The sequence below is a fragment of the Achroia grisella genome, unplaced genomic scaffold (genome assembly GCF_030625045.1).
Source record: "Achroia grisella isolate CSIRO2021 unplaced genomic scaffold, CSIRO_AGI_Agris_v1 utg918, whole genome shotgun sequence".
Lineage (NCBI taxonomy): Eukaryota > Metazoa > Arthropoda > Insecta > Lepidoptera > Pyralidae > Achroia > Achroia grisella.
In genome coordinates, this window is record NW_026713067.1 from 1,351,382 (window position 1) to 1,365,439 (window position 14,058).

The 14,058-nt window shown below is 33.8% G+C and overlaps 1 protein-coding gene across 1 annotated transcript in view; it reads right to left on the minus strand.

Annotated features, from left to right (window-relative positions):
* LOC131853958 (N-alpha-acetyltransferase 15, NatA auxiliary subunit) overlaps positions 1-14,058 on the minus strand; it is a 104,692-nt gene continuing 90,634 nt past the window's right edge. Inside the window, exons 11-16 of the mRNA XM_059205056.1 lie at positions 6,998-7,095; positions 6,130-6,228; positions 3,873-3,981; positions 2,120-2,283; positions 930-1,106; positions 1-467 (exon numbers count right to left, since the gene is read on the minus strand). Of these exons, the coding sequence (XP_059061039.1) occupies positions 222-467; positions 930-1,106; positions 2,120-2,283; positions 3,873-3,981; positions 6,130-6,228; positions 6,998-7,095 (893 nt within the window). The 3' untranslated portion in view covers positions 1-221. The remainder of the gene's footprint in view (positions 468-929; positions 1,107-2,119; positions 2,284-3,872; positions 3,982-6,129; positions 6,229-6,997; positions 7,096-14,058) is intronic.

The window sequence follows — 14,058 nt, forward strand, 5'->3', positions numbered from 1 at the left end:
ATTTCAACATAGTTCCTCAAAAAACCCACAGATAAAACATTTAACAAATTTATCTGTATACAATATCTGGTACAGCCATTCATTCCATTTCAGTCAGTCTAAATACGAGAGAAAAAGACAGTAAATTTTTGAATAGTTCCATCAAAATCGAACAAATGTTACAACACTCTTATTTCGTTTTGTGAAATCGATAACTCACACGTTCTGGGCCCATAACCTGTTTAGTTGTTAACTTCTATCTCTTTAGGCTGGAGCGGCGTGTTCTCGTCCAGATGATTGTCGGAGCATTCCACCCCCGCGGGGGAGTCAGCAGAAGCAGGGGCGGACGCGGGGGCGGCGGGAGAGGGCGGCATGAACGCGATGGCGTAGGGGAACTTGGCACGACACGCTGCTATATATTGTTCTATTTCCTTCTCGCAAGCACCGAAGTCACCAGCTTTTAGGCTATCCAACACTTCCACACAGCCCTAGAATAAGAAAATAATAATTTGAACTAATATTAACAGAGGCAAAATATAATGTTACACCTTTAGGCATTGATAGCTTCTCTTGTAGCTCTAACCTAATAATTGATATAATCGAGCAACAATATAATAAAAATATCTCAGGACCATTCACACAAGACCATCTAGTCACAAGCTAAGCAGACCGTGTGTAATGGGTACTAAACAACTGATATGAATACATAGATATATTTTTCTTATAAATACATACATAGAAAATACCTAGACCGACAAACAATTATATTCATAAATATAAATTTTATTTATGAATATGAGCTTTTATTAACAGCAATTGTGGTGAGCACGCTGGCACTACCCTTCTAAGTTCTGGCGCCCCCCACAACGCCGCCGACTGGCCGCCAATCACACTCGCAAGTTACTCCCTGACTAGCCCAGCTGAGATAACCACCGTAACGCTATGTATACCTGGATGGAGAGGTCCTTGTGCGTGAGGCTGGTGGCTATCTGAAGTGCGTGTGGTGAGCGCGCCGGCACTAGCCTCCTGAGAGCTCGCGCCCCCCACAACGCCGCCGACTGACCGCCGCCGCTCACACTCGCGAGGTACTCCTCCGCGATCTGGAGAGCGCTGCGCCCACGCATCATCTGCGACATAGTTAATTCGACCATAATTAATTTAAAATTCAAAGCAAATAATATTAAAGACTAACTATATTAATGTATTCTCAATTTGACCACAGACTTTTACAATATACAAAATATTTTCATGTACCATTGGCAATAGCAAACCCTATACCCTCTAGCGATATACTTTATATATACTTTATCATGGCCAGGCCAGTACCTTCATTTCTTTAAACAAAATACTTTATTCTTTGTTAAAATAAAAAAAAATATTTACACTATGACTTAAAACTTTAGCTAAAACTGACGTTCCGCCAAAAAGTACAAAATAAAAAAATTGTGTCAACATGCCTACTGCTTTTAAGAACAGTAAGGATTCTGATAATCGGTTAAATGCCTTTTGACTTTCCATAAAATGGGTCATTCCAGTTATCTATACGAAAATCATAAACCACCACAGTTTATGAGATTATAAGTTGGGAGTAATATTTGGATCTACTGAACCGATTTTGAAACGTATTTTAGTGTTGGATAGCTCATTTCTCGAGGAACGCTATATAACTAACCTGACGCCACAGCCAATAAGAATCGAGTTGCAATAGAAAATATAGCAAAAACTAAGAAAAGATGACGCAGACAAAGTTGTGCCGTTCTGCTAGTAATATGTGCCTACACATCTAATATTTCTGTCTACACTAATAACCCTTCTATTAGTACCTCTCCCATAACATAGATTTAAGTTCAGTGTAAAGTTACTCCACGTTACGACTGCGCGTCGAATGTACACGTTACTAATAGTATTATTAGTAACGTGTACATTCGTGGCATACTACCAAATAGACTTACTGATGTACAATAAATAGTACAATTATTTCACCGGTATACTCACTACCAAGTTACTATAATAAACAATAAATTATATGACACTTCATCACATTATATATGACACTACAGTAATGATAACCACCTGCGCTACAAATACATGAAACAAAAATTAACGTAAAAATCTGCAGTAATCTAACGTAAAAACTTACCGGCTTCGTTTCGGCATCGATGACCGCTACAACATTCGGATGCAGCGTGGACTGGGAGCGATCGAGCCAACAACGGAACCTCACCAGACAGTCGTGTAAATGTGGATGCGTGCTGTCCAATCGCCACGCGCGCTTTATGCTCTGGAGCATCAGTAGGGGTTTCTCTAGAATGCACAATGTTTTATTAAGCAAATAAATTACTATAACAACATAAATTAACATATAGAATACTATATTACATAAAAAACTAGCTACGCGCCCCGGCTTCGCACGAGGTATGTACACATATTATACATTTAAAGCATTCTCTCCACTCTATCTATTGCAAAATTTTGGAAATAAGAGAATTCGGCAGTAAATAAAATATTAAAATAATAAAGTTTAGACGTAGATATAAAATTCCTGAGATATTCTATACAACCTGCATTAAAATCCGTAGATTAAAAGATCTAAGCAAACAGCCAGTAAAAGAACATCATTTTATACTATTCAAAGATTTCACCTAATTTACATAATGTATTTTTAAATTTATAGCCTATGTATTATTCTGATGTATAAGCTATATTACTGTAGTTTCATTGAAATCCGATCGGTAATTTTTGCGTGAAAGAATAACAAACATCCGTCCACACTCACAAATATTAGTTTCTTCAGTCCTTTAAACTTAAATAAATAAGCATTAATACAACCAGATGTAGACTGTAAAAAGTCATCCTCTTCCCTCAAACTCGTCTGAGTCGCCAAGCAGCTTGTATAGTGAGCTGTGATTCGGTTGTGGGTGTGTGTGTGTGTGGGATAAAGCTTTGAAATCACAGAATAGGAGGCATGACATATCCTCCGGAATGACAACGTTATTACAACATGTCAGTGATACTGTATGGCTCTTGAAATATATATTTTTCACCACACTTGCTCGTAAAGTGGATCTAATTGCACCGGTTTTCTGTATATGAAGCAAGTTGATAAAACACGCGTGCGTTATTTTTTGGCTTTAATAGCACTGAATGAATAAGAGTAGTTCATCAAGAGTTCAAGAACAGCTTGCGTAACAAACAAACAAACAAACAAACAAACAAAACAAGCTTGGGATGCACTGTCTGGCATATCAATGTACACATATATGAGGAAACAGTTATAAAACTCAAAAAGTGAAGTTATATTCTATTATATAGCGCACTATTTACTATTTTTTTATCATTATCGAACTGACCGCCGCGAGACGCCAGGCAGTAGGCAGCGTGCTGATTTAAAAAAGTAAAACGGCGGGAAGGCAACAGGTAACATCACAGTTTTATGTTTGAGTTTATTTAAAATCAAGTGTGTTGAAAAACGTCGTACGATATACGTGCGTATTTAACACACTCGGCTCTACTACGCCCTGGCCTTTGCCTCGGTCGAAATTTTTTCCCGTGTTATAACCGTCACAATACACTTATATCGTGATATACTATTATAGCCTAGTATATTAGGTACGATCAGAAAAATACAATTAAAAAAATAATGTTTTAAATGTATAAATTTAAATATATATAAGTATAGGTTTACAGCGGTGTTTCCCCATGACAAAATCTTTATAATATGAAATTAAATTAAGTAGTATTTATTCAGTAGATGATTAAATACACGACACTGACAATTACAATAAACTAAACTTATAAAAAAAACTTGTACTATAAAACACACAAAATAAAATAAAAATCATAAAACATTGCTACTTCAAAGACAAAAGAAATAATATTAACAAATTTAATACCTTTCCTATAGTATATTTCGAAGGCCATTAAATATGTTTCTATTCTATCCGCGGCCAACGTCCGCAGTGGCTGTAGGAACTTGATTGCTTGCTCTAATGGATCCTCCACCTGCAAACATGTAACACCACAAATAAATCACACCATTCTTGATACTGTCCGCCTGATCTGTTAAGGGAACGGCGTTTATTTATATTTATTATATCTTTCGTTTATTGATTAACTAGCTCCTCGCCCCGGCTTCGCCCGTGTGTACATGTATTATAGATATAAAACTTCCTCTTGAATTACTCTATCTATTAAAAAAAAAACACTTCAAAATCCGTAGCGTAGTTGTAAAGATTTTAGCATACTAAGGATGGACATACAGCGACAGCGACTTTGTTTTATACTATGTAATATTGTAAAAAACTTTCTTACATATATGGCAAGTCATAATATACATTAATGATACTTATACAATTCAAATTTCATTACAATTATACATATATTGTGTTCTTTGATTGTCAACAATATATATAGAGGGTGATTTACAAATGAACACGCGTTCGATGTCGCACGCACTACTAGTCTTTCAAACACATATTGCTATTACTATTTATTGGCGATCTCGATGGTCTAGCAAACCGATTTACTTCCATTGGTCGCGGGTTTGATTCCTCGCACATCATAAACATGTGCATACATTTGTGTAATGGTTTGTATCGGTCTGGATGTTTTCTATATATTTTATTGCATTTACAAAACAATCCAAGAAAAAGTAGCCTTATATAGCCATAATGCTGTCTAAATATGGACATAGGCATAAACCTGTCTAAATATTACGTGTAAGTAAAAATTTTATTTAAGAAATTAAGATGGCGAGAGATACAAATAAACTCATTAGTACGAAACTAGAACATTTATGACGCCCTTTAAGTAGCCTATAAACTTATTAGTAACAAAGTAGCTTAAGGTGGTAGCAGCTATCGAGGGCTGTAGCTTAGTGATCCACTATTTCGACTCATAACATCGTGAATTCAATCTGGCCTGATCGAAAATAATATTTCCGAGAGAAGCCATGTGCTTACGAAATATTAGTACGTCACGTATTGAGACGTAGATAGATGACAACACATAATATCTTTATTAGGATATATAGAAGAGTAGCCAAAAAACGGAATGTTATGAATATTTGTAATAACAGATCGTGCCTATATCGCGGTACGAGTCGTGTAAGCAAATCGTGATCTTTCAATATAACAAAGCACACTTACTATTAACTACATACAGTTATACATCTATACAAATAAATTAAATTAAAGTGTCTTTTTGTTTCTATACTAACAGCTTTTCACTTAATGCATATGAAAGTATATACAGTACTTACATAAAAAAAATATTTTGTTGTTTTGTTATTACTAATCTCTGTAATGACTCGACCGATTTTGACGTGTCTTTCACTCGCAGATAGTTACATTTATCATAAGTAACTTAGGATACTTTTATTTTACAACTATTATTTATCTAAATATATATATAACTCAAAGGTACTGACTGACTGACATACTGATAATGGACGGATCTGGCTGAAATTTGGCATGCAGGTAGATGTTATGGCATATGCATCCGCTAAGAAAGAATGTTGATTAATTCTACCCCCAAGGGGATAAAACAGGGGATGAAAGTTTGTATAAGTCCTAATTTTTTACAAACAAAAGTAAAGCCGCAAAAACTACACCTAATTAATAATAATACTTACTACTACGCGAGCGAAGCCGCGGGCAAAAACTAGTTTATTATAAAAAAAAACTTTATTTCCTTGCAGACGAGGTCGCAATATAGATATATAGGTATATATAACTGTATGTGGCTACTTGTCGGTGCATGTGTCACATTGTGAATTACAAATATATTTTTAAGGATGATGATTGTGTGCCACCTGTTCTTACCTTATACACTGGCCACCAGTGGAAGATGCTAGAAAGAGTATCAAGATAAGTCAGTTAGCCCAAGAGTAAAGCGAAATAGGTCGCCCTAACAACGAAACGGGACCTGCCCTACACCATCTACAAAGCGGGTTAACTCCACCGGAGTCGAGATAGAATGCTAACGTGACTTCGTGACTCCGGCAATGGCGACTCTTTACAAAATAAATCTTTACAATGGGCTAACTGACCTAATTTCAAACTAATTTATCATCCTCCACTGGTGCACCACCTGTGTATCTACACGGTAAGCACAGGGCTGTGTACCATTAAAAAAACATTAAATGCTCACCCTCGCTAGTTTGTCGGGTATGAGCTCATCGAGCTGTGGTGCTTCAGGATCACCCTGCTCCTGCTGCTGACGTGCTTTATGATGCTGTTCACGCTTCACCTGGATATTTCAATCAAACTCATTTAAAATTGTTTCCGGTTTTTATTGTGATTGATATAGATTTAAATTGAAATTGTTTTATTGCTTTATGTAGCTATGTTAAAAATAATAAGCTTTCAAAATAAAACCTGATAAGATAGTGGTAACTACAATAGCTTTCGTTGTTATTTAAATGCCCATAATGAAATGTTTAAACAAATGTAATATATTATATAAATGAAGTATGAATAACTTTTACAGTTATATAATTAAAAATCGTTCTCTGAGAAATAACATGAGCGTCACACAAATAAAAATGACGGCAATAGTACACTTCTCAAAAAACTCTATATATATCTTTGTTTAATAGTAAAAAATAGGAAAAAAAATGTGTTATGTATGTTACAACTATATAAGACGATATAATTATCTTTTTGAAAACATAGCGACCTAGTGGCAAAAAGGCAAAAGAGTTCAAAACTAAACTGAAGTAAATTAAGTAAACTAAGAACTAAAAAAACTGAAGTAAACTAAGAATTAAAACTGAGTTCGAAACTAGTCGTCGCCAAAAACTTGTGTTAATTTATATTTCTGTCTCTCCGACGATAGAAATATCGATAACAAATTAATCCAAGAGTAAGCAGAACAACAAGCCCACTACCACATCAAAAAAAATGCCGCGAAATATGTATATGGCGAATACTGCATTTATTACAACGCCAATAGTTGAATATGCTTCTGACTTCTCCAACTGACTTACAGTAATAAATATATGTATGTAGGTACTCACTTGAACTTGTGCCGCTAACGCAATCTCTTGTTCTGCTTTACGTTTCGCTTTCCTCTGTTTATTCCTAAGTTTCTTAAGTTCCGAAGGCGCCAAATTTTCTGTTGACAATAGAGAAATATGTTATATTATTAAAATATACAAATCCAAAGACAAGAACTACATCGAGTATAATATTTTAATTAATTAAAAGTGATCCTTTAAGGTTCTTGAAAATTAATTCGATCACGTGATACTCTAACTAGAGTTCAATCCAAGGGAGCTTAGGCTCTGTACTAAATGAGAAACATAAATATGAATGAGGCAAGAATCTTACGAACTAACATACAAAGTCACTCGATTCTGTCTATCTCATAATAAATTTAGCGTGAAGATATATAAAATAACTACTTTGACACGTTGCAGCGTATCCAATAATGATTATTTTGGCTTACAAAGGCCCTTGAACGTGAAAATTAAAAAACCTTGTAATAGTTAATAGGGTCATAGCGCGGGGCAATCGATTATGTCAAGTGATAATGAAATGGAGCATAACGAGCGTGTACGCACGAACTGTGCAGTTACAAATAGCCGTCATACGATATTAAAATGTGACATGTACATATGATACGACACATGTATACAAGAGAAAAAAATAAGCAACGCTTCCGATGTATAAAGTATGCTAATGAGGACATTATTAAGATCTTAGAGATCAGATTTCCACTCTTTGTAATGATACTCCTCTTATCGAGACCAAAATTTCATCAAAGGACTACGGGCCTACATCGTTTACCACACAAATAAATTTCGATCGATCTTATTCTTGAGTAATGGTCGGTGATAAAGCTTAGCATAGTTTTTATTAGATGAAAAATGCACACGCTACTGAAAAATTATTTAAATATTTAAGAAAAAAATGCACTCTGCTCTATATGTAACCTGCTGGTAAACAATACACCGGTAACAAACCTAGTATTGACTCTTGATTTGCAAGAGAAGTCAAATAGATATCAAATTTATCATCAAAATCAGTAATAAGTATTCATTGTACATGGTCAATTCAATTACATATAGTAGTAATTATTAACACAAATAAAGAAATAAATCAATTACTTATATTTGAAATACCCCTTCAATAACAATATAAAAAGTATAGAGTTGAACATAAGTACAACGTCATCAAAACGATACGATTTGGTACTGATTCAAACCCTCATTATGCTATTATTTCGTTTAGATATATATGTAACTGGTATATTACAAAGATTTATTGTATAGGACTGACGATATCATTAGTAGAGGCTGAATGACCTTCTTTATTAGTGATCAATGGCTACCACCTCCGTATTTCCTTCGGTGTCAACCACAGGTATAATAAATTCAAAGGTCATCATATACAGCAGCGGAAATTATAACAAAAACTTCAAATTTGTAGATTACTATTATAGAAACAAAATAGTCAAACGCTAGATCATTTTTCAATGCAATTGATTAATTCCTGTATACAACCTTAAAGTACTTATATAATTTTATATATGTTACTTTTGGTTATTTATTATAATAAAAAATCAACATAGTCAAAGGTGATGAATTTATAAAAAAAAAAATATTATTTGTATGTAACTTAATTCAATAGTCCATTAAAAGCACAAAAAAGATTTTTTTTGTTTGCAATGGACAAAATAAAAACATACATAAAAATAATAAGAAGTTTGAAATCAGTAAAGATTGAAGATTGAAATTTCTATTTTAACGAATCCTATCGAGATAAATTTAAATACCATGGGCTGCATTTTTAAAAAAAATATATTGTTAGTCTTAGAAGGCTTAGAATAATTACACCTACACTGGTACTTGTAGTATTATGGTTATAACAAAAAGAGAAAGTATTACAAACACAAAACAACCTAATGTAACCTATGCCGTCGCAATTCCACTTTTTCACCTATTTATTACATTTCATCATACAATTAGGGCACGCATGGTAACAAAACGACACACCGGAACTATGGGGATGTACTTTGTAAACAATGCTCACTCCATTAAAATCATTGACCATAGAAGTTTGCGACGAAGAGGGACAATCTGTCGGTGGAGGACAAAATTGTCCTCGCAAGTGCATATATAGTGTGTAGGTATCGGATTTCCGATAATTGACCCACGTATCGTAATTTTGACACGTAAGTGCTAGGACAACTTTTTTTTTAATTATTAGGCCTAATATCAATACTAATGTGATGTTTGTTTGTTATGTTAATACAGTTCTTTGCGAACTATTAAATAAAAAAAAACAAGGTGTTAAGGGACTGGTTTTTAGGTAGCGCATATTAACTAAAAAAAAATTGTGAAATGTGACTAAACTAAAGAGTTTAGTCGAAAAAATTAGTAAAATTTCACTATTTTCTTATTTGCATTACTTCTTAACAAAATATTTTAAATGCTAGCAGCATTTAAAATATTTTTTGTTTAATATCATAATCTTTCCAATAAGATTACTTTTGTGTATGGGGGCAACATGAAAATATGAAAAAAAAAATAGTTTCAGTGAACTCGTAAAAATACGAGATATTAAATTAAAAAAGGGTTGTCATTCAGAGGGATGAGGCGTGAGACCCACTATGAATAGTATTTCATCGATAAAATATAACGTTACTATACGATGGTCAATCGTCGGAAATCCGATACCTAACACACTATATCTCATACATTTGTATTGTATCGAAACGAACAAAAATGTACGCCGCGAACTGTCCCTCGTCTACGGAGGCCATAGAACATGTTGGGTGGTTTCGCAAATGTTTTGCGACACAGCGCGACCCACGCGCCACCCATGAAACTTAATAAGTGGAATAATGACAGTCTCGAACTATAATAATAGTCTTGATAATATAATTCATCGGTGAACTAAGTAAATATTTTTATACTGATGATGTTATTAAAATTGAAGACTTTTATAGAACATCGAATCATAAATACAGTACGCGTCGTAGCGTAGTGAATTACACCAAAGAGAGATCGAGAGTTCAAATCTAGTTAACGCTAAAAAATTAACTGTTATTTTAAATTTGAAGGTATAGTAACATGTAACAAAACTAATCATTAATCCGAGTGACAATGGCAGACTCGCCCCTTGCCAGGTCTTCTGCCCTGTCACCCTGAACATACTTTTAAAGAAGTATATAAATTGCCCTAACATCTACGCTGTCTGAACGTTGCTGGTATGATTACAGCTTCCCTTATGAATTAGTCGTGGAGTCCTTTGTTTTCTCTTATGTAAAATGTAATAAACAAAACAATAGTGTGAGTAAAAAAGAAAATAAACAGACAACAGATCGTAATATATAATTACACAATTTCTATTCACATTTTAATATTCACACGGAACAATGGTACTTATTGTTAGCAAAACCAGAGGTCCACACACCCAGTTATTATATTAATACCTAATAAAATCTACTTCCGGAACGCGAGATGGAAAACATGTGACATTGTTTATTTCCAATAACGGAAGTTATTTGCAAATATATATACTTCCTATTATAAATATATAAATACACAATGCATGACGATTGTATATTTATATGTTTATAATAGGAAGTATATATCCTTGATACAGACTGTCATTGTAAAACTCTATGTCGCATACAAATAGAAAAGATTATATTTTTTGTATGCAACGGATAACCTCGAATTCTTCTCACCGATTTAATGACATTGTCACTTTCATACAAACAAAAAAAATAAGCACGAATCACTTTATCTAATATGGCTTTAATTCAAACTAATTTTATAAATGGGAAAGTGGGTTTGTCACACTTTCATCCTTTTACAATTCAAACAATCACAATGTATTTTTCTGACAATAAATAATTATTATTACTGTATAATTTCACATATACTACTTACAGGAGGTATTTATAAAAAGTAAAACCTCCTACCAGTGAAGGATGATAGTCATCATAAATTCACCAGGTATAAACCACGATGGTTAACAAGGTGGAGGTGACAATATGACATGACATCGGCCCGAGTCGCCACCAACATACTGTCCACCTTCATGAAGGAAGGCTACTGGCCGAAGGGAGTGGTGTACGGCTGCTACCGTGACAAATTGCCATAGTAAATATGGTGACCACAAAAGCAATATTATTATTTTATTATATATGGGCCAGTATAGTTATATAAATAATATTAAGTTACCTGAATCAAACAAATAATTTTACTAGCAATGGAGTCACTGGTCCCCAATACGAATAATCCCCTCTCCCCCGCAGTCTCCCCTCTCAGTCTACAATTATAGGTGGCCGGGTACGCACACGCAGCAGACGTTTCTTTCAACAAATAACGGACATTTACGTAACAATGTGCCTTAATCCTAGGACACGTCGCACACACAAATTACTGCTCTAATTCACTGCTGTTTCGCAAAGCTAATGAAATACGGCCGTGGAACGCCACAGGTCGAGGAGGTCGCGCGCTTTTTAGAGTTCTGAACCAAAAAGACCAAACGGAAGCCTATTAAATAGTCTAGAACATTTCAGAAGCTAAAAACTCTGTCGACTCGAAATCTATATGAACAAATATCAATTTCTAAATTTCGAATACATTTATATAAGTAGAAATCTTTTAAACGATTACACCTACTTGACTTAAAAATAGAACGGAAATGTGGAAATTTTTTAATCTATAATTAATCTATTGTTAATCTCAATACAAAAATATATATTATAATTGACAAAATTGTATATTGAATTGGCGATTCTCATTGTTTTTAATTACTACCGGTTGGAGCCGTATAGTTTGTTTAGAATAATTTTAGATATTTTACTCCCAATTACAATGAAAATAACCAAAATATTTTAAACTCTCAACTATAACAAACATACTATCTTCACGCAACTTTCAGCAATCGAGAAGCACTGATTGAATACAATTGTATCGGTCCTTAAAAATATCAAGCGTATTATTAGATCAGACCTGTTTGCTTTATGAAATTATAATTCGAGCTCATTTACTCTGCAAGATACTTTACGAAAACGGCAAAGTCTAATTAATTTATCTAGGAATTCATTATTATATTAAATTAATGATACATTCATGAAACCTATACAGCGCAAGTCCGAGTTGAAAACCGAGGGTTCCTGACAATTGATGTAAACAGGTTTCTAATGATTAATGATATAAAAGACATGCTATAAAATCAAACTAAATGCATATAGGTATAAATATAAAAGTCAAACTACTAAACTACAAATAATACGACTTCAATATGATTAGCTCTTTCTTGGTTTAACAAAAAGTGATACAAATTTTACTAATTTCGCCTTATTTTATTATAATACAGAATTCCCACTTAATTCCACTTCCACATTTAACTAATTAATTCATAAGGTATAAAAAATTAAGATTTTTTCTCGATTTTATTCTACTATGATAGGGCCAACCGCATCTATTTTAAACAATTACTTGCAATTCCACAGAACTAACCGTTCTTAACATAGCGGTGACGATCGCGACGGGTGGACGAGTTATACCAGAAGAGGTTCCGAATTACAATCTGGATTGGGAACTCTAAAAACAATCGACAGCTCATAGATTTTCATTATTCTCGCCCGATCATTAAGGTGACGAAATTAATTAATGATTTCACATGCGAATAATTGTTACGATATAAATTAATGATTATACTCGCACTAAGTTCACGGTTACGGACGAAATATTCAATTAATGCAAGAGATTAATATTTTTATGAGATATTTAATATTCCTTATTAACTGGGATAAATCAGTCGGTTATCATAATGGAAAGTGGCAACTGTAGCCTATATAAATGAACAACGTCACGACAGCAGTCGTCATGGCCGTCCTTGAAAGCCTTGCAATGTTCTCCGCTCCAAGCAACTGCTTGACTATACTGAAAGTTCCTGCTATAGATAGGCATACTAAAAATGTTAACGGCCTCGTTGGTCTAGTGGTTAAACTCACCGCTTTACTTAGGATGGTTGCGGGTTCAATTCAACGTACGGTACAAACATTGTATTCAAGAATACGATTATTTGTACCGGTCTGGGTGTTTTCTTTGTATATTATGTACATATTTACAAAAAGAATCTAAGTAAGTATATCAGTTGTCTAGTGCCCATAACGCAAGCTCTGCTTAGCTTGAGACTAAATGGCATTGTGTGAATTATTACAAGGCAGACTCAGTATGGGCTACAAAGCTAAGCAAACGTGTTACTGAGGATACTACTACATACAATATATGTATGTAGTAGTATCCAATACATATGTATATCGTATGTAATATATATGTATACTACTATACGTATCCTATACATATAGAAGTACATATACATATGTACATCGCGGTTTTACAAATTCGGAGTAAACAAATGCACACATAAGTCGAGAATATTGTAATATAGTTAATACACTACTGAGCATTAGTCATCTGAATATATTTTATATGATCAATTATTCAACATCAATTGTAAGCGTTTATTCGTAACAGATACATTAGGAAGTATTAGCAGGTGTTCATGTAACATTTTATGTAGGTAAGCATCTTTCGTTGCAGTTCTAATTACAGCTTTGTTAATGATCATTTGACCATTTACCATATCCAGTTGTTACATAGTATTATACATTAACAGGGTTATTACATCATTGTTTCCTTTCCGATAAGTTTAAAATTGAGATTTTGTATGCAGTATTTTTTATTTATTGTTGTTGCATAGTGAAATGCGGTTGAATTTAGAAATAATCCGAAGAACAGGCAATGACTGTTTTAAGCTAAGTGCTTATATGTTAAAGATAATAATATATTATCTCGACTGTAACCACAATGGGATAGTCAGAGTCATTATCAACAGTTGACAACGTTTGTAATACTAAAATTAACATTTCGAATATGGCACACGTACTATGAAGTCGGGTGGTCTATTGTTGTCGCTCGCTTTAATTTGGTTTGTTATCGGTATTTTCATCACGGAAGACTCAATCAGACGTAAAGGTAAACACATTTTCCATGTCAACCAAATTTGAACTTGAATTTGAACTTTTATTTTTATAATATTACTAATT